The following is a 6,084-nucleotide window of genomic DNA, read 5'->3' as shown; positions in this document are numbered from 1 at the left end:
CAGCTGTCTCCAGTGACGTCATCGTCCACATAACCTCCTTGGCAAGATCATCCCCACGTGAGACCAGCAGAGTCACGTGCTGTGCTCGGACGCCCCCCGGCCTCTCAACCCGGAACCCGCCCCCACTTCACCTTTCCTGTACACGTGTGTGTGAGCACACACACGCACGCTCACACATGCATGAACACACGTGTGCACACACGTGTACTCATGCGCATGCACGGTTGTGCAGTATGCTCATGCACACACATGTGCGCTCGCACACTGCACACGTGTGTGTGCGCACATGTACATGCACGGTCATGCGTGTGTGCACGTGCATTTATACGCACATGCGCTCACACACATGCACACACACACACATGTGCACACGCACACATGCTGCATATTTCCTGTAAGCTCTTTAGGAGCAGGTTGCACACGTGCACCTTGCCCCGAGCACCTCAGCACTGAACGCCAAAGACACGTGACCTCGGTGACACTTTCAGTGCTCCCGAGCCACAGAGATGGCCCTACGTGATTACAGGAAGTCAGCAAATTCGGGAACTCATCCTCGATGACATAGTTCTGGCTCATCTGCCATCTGTCTCCAGTGCTGTCATCGTCCACATAACCTCCTTGGCAAGATCATCCCCACGTGAGACCAGCAGAGTCACGTGCTGTGCTCGGACCATGCGCACATACACACGTGCACATGCATGAACACGTGTGCGCGTGCGCATGTGCGATCGTGTGGTACGCTCATGCACGCACATGTGCGCTCACACACATGCACACATACACGCATGTGCACACGCACACATGCTGCATATTTCTCGTAAACTCTTTAGGAGCAGGTTGCATACATGCGCCTTGCCCCGAGCACCTCAGCACTGAACGCCGAAGACACGTGACCTCGGTGACACTTTCAGTGCTCCCGAGCCACAGAGATGGCCCTACGTGATTACAGGAAGTCAGCAAATTCAGGAACTCATCCTCGATGACATAGTTCTGGCTCATCTGCCATCTGTCTCCAGTGACGTCATCGTCCACATAACCTCCTTGGCAAGATCATCCCCACGTGAGACCAGCAGAGTCACGTGCTGTGCTCGGACGCCCCCCGGCCTCTCAACCCGGAACCCGCCCCCACTTCACCTTTCCTGACACTGGCCTCCGGAGGAGCGCAGGCCTGTGTCTCCTCGTGCTTTCTGGGAAGGATCTAGAGCCGGCTTCGTGTGATGTTTCTGCACGAGACGGAGGCTGGGCCTCCCTGGCCAGACCCGACGTGGCCGTGTCCCCCACTCGGGCGCCACAGCTGGGGGCCCAGGATGGCCGTCTCCGCCCTTTGGGACATGGGCACCCGGGCCGGGCTTACCGCTCCTCCAGGGCCTCCCCCTGGCTCCCCACCTGCCCCGGTACCTGACCTTGACCCCTGCCTGAGCCTTGACTGATGACCTTTCGGAGAAGCCATAACTGACTTTCATGTTAGTGGCCGATTGTAATGGTTTAAACAGAGCAAATTGTAAGTTGGAAAAACTATACAAAGAAAGCAACGAAATATCTACAAGGCCCTTGTCGTCCCGGCAGACACCAGACTTGATCCTTCCCTTCTAGAAAGTACTTACTTTCTTCTTTTGTGAGTTTTTCTCCGTGTCCGTGGACTTTCTGGAAGACAAAAGGTAGTCAGCTGGACGTGTTTAAAGTTCTGCCAAAAACAGCTTTATAGAGACGGAGAGGCAGCCGTGGCTCTCGGGAGAGCGTGCCCAGGAGGAGGGCCTTCCCGTCCCCAGGGGACAGCGGCTCAAGTCCCAGGACCTCCCAGCCCCAGGAGCAGGACGGGCCCCAAGGAGGTTCGTTCAATGCCTGGTCTCTGAACATCCAGGGCTTTTCTGCCTCGGGACAAAGCTGCCGGGCGTCCCTCAGGTACGAGTCCCAGACAACAGGAGGGGACAGTCGTCCCGTTCTCTCGGGTGCGGGGACAGGAATCCCCAGCGGTGCCTCCCCCGCCACGCCTTCGCACCCGCAGGCTCAGCCCTGCACCCAGGCACCCATCCCAGCCCGCGTGACGTCCCTGCTTCTGCACCAGGAGCGCCTGCCGTGCGGACTTCAGGCGAGGAGCACCTGGCCTCACACCTGGCCTCACACTGACGGCGGCAGCTCTCCTGGCCGCCGAGACTCCGGGGTCCCCAGAGAAAAGTCCAAGCCCCCCACCGCGAGACCTCGCTGTCCTTGTGACTACACCGGACAGTCGTTCCTCCAGGGCTAATTTCAAAAATCCAAAACTGCATCATCGCATGTAAAATGAGACTCCCAAGCTTGGCTACAGAAAAAGAGCCGGTAGCCCAGCCGGCTGCGCCCGGGAGAGAGTCGGGGCCGAGGGCCGAGTGTGCTCACTGCTGCGCCCCAGGGTCCACCCCAGGGCACTCCCAGTACGGGAGGCTCTTGAAGGCCTCCAGTCCTGCGGCGACGTAGAAGTGCTGGTCCTGCAGATCCTTGGCGTTGTCCAGAAGATGCCCGTTCATCGTGAACAGCCTGCGGACAAGGGAGGAAGAGGCGGCTGAGGGTCCCGGACGGCCGTCTCGGGCAGGCCGATTCGGTGGGTGACGCCACCCATCTGGGGACCGTGCCCTGGACGCCGACGCGCTCATGAGCCCGCGTCACCCCAGTGGGCTCCTCAAACCGGGGCGGGCGCCCTCCCGGGGCGAGGCTCGCTGTCCACGTGCAGATGTTGCATTAAGGTCTATTTTTAATTACGTACAGCGCTCAGATTCCCTCAGGAACATTTTAAGCTCTTGATTGGTTACAATTAATTGTAACGAACAGCTAAAATTAATACAAATTGGCTTCGACTGTTATAACATTTGCAAAGCAGCATTTACTAGCAAATGATGTTCTTCGTCATAAGCACCAAAAGACTCATATTTGTCTACTTTACGTTCTGTACTCCTTTTTGGCACTTATTCATTCATTCAAGAGATGACTCGATTCATTCGACGCTGAGCATCTATTATGAACCAAGGATTTAACATAGAAATGAGAAACGCTATGAAGGAAATGCAGGGAGATGCCATCAAAGTGGAACTAGAAACTACACGAAAGAAACAAGCGGGGAGGCTGCGGCGAACCCTGAACCGTGGCCGCGACAGGACCCGGCATGAGCCGGACGGCGGGGCGCACGCAGGCGGGGCCCCCGGCACGGCGGGGAGACGACGCTGAGCCGCCTGCCGGAGGAAGCGGGCAGGGAGGGACGGGACACGCGGAAGAGCAGGCGAGACACGGGAACCAGCACAGGTGCCCCATCCAGGCGAGGGGAACCCCAAAGAAGTCCGAAGCGGGGGGAAGAAAAGCGTGTGGACGCGATGAAGATTGACCGCACAGGAGAGGCAGGGACGATCGCACATCGAATCGACAGACGGGGAACGGGGAGACAGAAGCCACCGGAGACGCTGAGTGTGACATTCAAGCGCACGCGGAGGACGAGGACCCGGCCAACGTCAGGTTTCAGCAGCAACGTGAAGGCCACGGACGAGGCCGAGACAAAGACCCTGAGGCCAGCCGGACACCACGCGAACGGAGCACCCCCCGCACGAGGCCCAGACTCGCCACGCGGACCCACGGCGAGGGCGTCTTTGGAGGCCGTGGCTCGATGACAAGCAAATCCAGGACACGCGGCCAGAGACGTGGGAGTCGACAGTGACTGGACCCTCGGCACAGCTCGCGCTGTCGAAAACTTACATCAGCATTTTCATAATAACCCAAAATTCAAATTCCAGATCGTCGCAGTGGGACAGGGTCACGGAGTGGGGAGACCAGGGAGCATGAAAGTTTACGCCCTTGTCCAGGTAGGAGAAAGATACAGAAAGCCATTCGGAGCCTACGAGGCCCCGCGACTGGAAGGACACGCACCGTCTGGCACGGCGCAGGCCTTCGGGGCACGGTGCTGCCGTCACCGTCACCGACAGAAGCACAGAGGATGATTAAGTGGGACCGAGGGCCTGGCTGGGGGGTGGTGGACACCAGAAGCGAGCTGTCGACAAGGTGCCCTGAGAACACACGGACCCTGAACAACTGCACTCCAACGGCGGCCGCCACCAAGACGGCTTCCGGCTCGCCGCCACGGAGAAGAAGGCCTGCAAGACACGAGTCGTGGGTGCGTGTGTTTGTGTGTGCGTCTTCAGAAGCTCTTATTCGGTGCCGAGGCGAAATCAGCAGCAGAACAGGACGTCGGACGCTTCGCTGGAGGAGGAGCCGGGCGACGGCCGCAGCCGCCAATCCGTGGTTCAAACGCGGTGCAGCAGGCCAGCGGGCTGCGCCCACACCCGAGAAGCGATGGCCCCGGCACGTTCCTGGAAGCCCTTCTCCCCGGGCGGACAGGGCTGAGGTGAAGGGCAAGCCGACGGCGGAGTTCGTTCGTGGGATAAAAGACGAAGGACTTCTAGGAGAAGGCATGTTCTGCACGTGGAGACGTGGGCGTGTGAGCTGCAGGTCCTGCTCCACCCCGTGCCCGTGGTGTGAGCACGTCCGGAGCAGCAGGTACACGGGAGCGGAGCCGTCCAGCACGGCTGTGAGTGCAGACGGGTGCCCAGTGCTGCCAACGCGGCCCGTGGTTCCCACGGCAACCTGCCCCGGAAGGCGTGGGGCGGGGAACGGGAGTTTGGAAAACAGTCACTTTTAAGGACCTTAAAGATTGGGACTATCGCAGAAAATGTACTTTTTTTCTTAACCTTTTCCTCTACCCATAGATGTCTTCGCAAAATAAACGTATAGCGTAGACGCCTTAAAGAAATGTTGTGGTATTATCTTTAACTAGATTCCTTTTAAGTGTACATGGCTCTTAAAAGACTTGTCTGACTTTCAGCTGAGGTTTCAGAGCCCCTGGGGACGGAGTTTGGCCAGGGCACCCTGAAACCTGGACGTGCGGCCCTCAGGCTGCCCATTCTGGCTGCCCATCTCAGGAAATGTCACCACCGGTCACCCGCTGCTCCGGCCTGAAGCCTGGGAGTGAGCCATCCTCGACCCCTCCCTCCCTCCCTCCTTCCTCCTTCCTCCTCCTCTCTTTCTGACACAGGAGGGCAGAGCAGGAGCCTCGGCCGGCGCACGCACTATCCAAGGCGCGACACGGGTAAAAAGGCAGCGATGCCTCCGCACGTGCGCCGAGCTTCGGCTGCAGCCCCGCCGGAGGGCGGCACGCGCGCCGGCCCCGCAAACACGCGCGTCAGCGTCAGGCTGCCCGTCCGAGCTCGCTCGTCGCATTTCTAAGCATTTCTTCCACTTCCAGGCTCCGCACCTTTTCTAAAGTCAACCCTACAGCACCAGCTCACGCCGGGGAAAATCAAAGAAAGGCTCATCGACCCGACGCCCCGTCTCCCTCAGCACCCCGCCTCCTTGCTCGCCTCTGCGGGGCGGGGTTTCCGCGCGTACCTCGCCGCTCCCACTTTCCCTGAGGACCTTGCGATGAACCCCACGACTGCTCCTGACTGTCCCGGCTCCTCCGAGGGTAAGACACTCGTGTTTGCGGTTCTGGAAGCGTCTGTCACGGGCAGGCCTGGTGCTTGCACAGCCCGCCCCTGGGCACCCAGCCTCTCCGTGCCCCGGCGGTTACGGCCCACTCACGAGCGAGCACACCAGTCTCAGCCCGACTGTCGCTCTCACATCAATCTTTCATGTTTTACTTTACCCCCAATAAAGAGTTCATCGACAAAATTAAATGGGAGACATGTTTTTGCTCTCCGATCCCAATGCCCACTGTCTGGGGCCAGCACTGCCCTTGAAGATGACCGTCCAGCACTGGGCGCCATGACACGCTACGGGTTTCCCAGGCTCCCAGCTCTCCCCAGCAGGGCAGGACGGTGGGCGTTAGTGCCTGGACGTTAGTGCCTCGTGCCTCAGCCTCCATCCCCCGCTCCCACCCCTGCACCCCCCGACAGCCAGGACCCTGGATTCAGCCCCACGACCGGCTCCCTCCGCCCGCTCACGCCCCAGGCCTGTCGCCCGCTGCCCTCCCTGTCCGGGCCGTGGGTGAACCGTCCAGCTGCCTCCTCCACGTGCGGCCCGGGTCACGAGCTCCCGGACACCGCCCTGCCGGCTCCGGGCCCGATCCACGCG

General features: G+C 59.9%; 1 protein-coding gene across 1 annotated transcript in view; it reads right to left on the bottom strand.

Moving 5' to 3' along the window:
- Positions 1-6,084, bottom strand: part of DCDC2C (doublecortin domain containing 2C) — a 27,210-nt gene that overhangs the window by 7,963 nt on the left and 13,163 nt on the right. Inside the window, exons 5-6 of the mRNA XM_015588127.1 lie at positions 2,374-2,511; positions 1,605-1,644 (exon numbers count right to left, since the gene is read on the bottom strand). Coding sequence (XP_015443613.1) covers positions 1,605-1,644; positions 2,374-2,511 — 178 coding nt within the window. The remainder of the gene's footprint in view (positions 1-1,604; positions 1,645-2,373; positions 2,512-6,084) is intronic.

Source organism: Pteropus alecto, unplaced genomic scaffold (assembly GCF_000325575.1).
Source record: "Pteropus alecto unplaced genomic scaffold, ASM32557v1 scaffold61, whole genome shotgun sequence".
In the NCBI taxonomy this organism is placed as follows: Eukaryota; Metazoa; Chordata; class Mammalia; order Chiroptera; family Pteropodidae; genus Pteropus; species Pteropus alecto.
The sequence above is the reverse complement of the archived record's forward strand: the minus strand, read 5'-3'. Positions and strand labels throughout refer to the sequence as shown.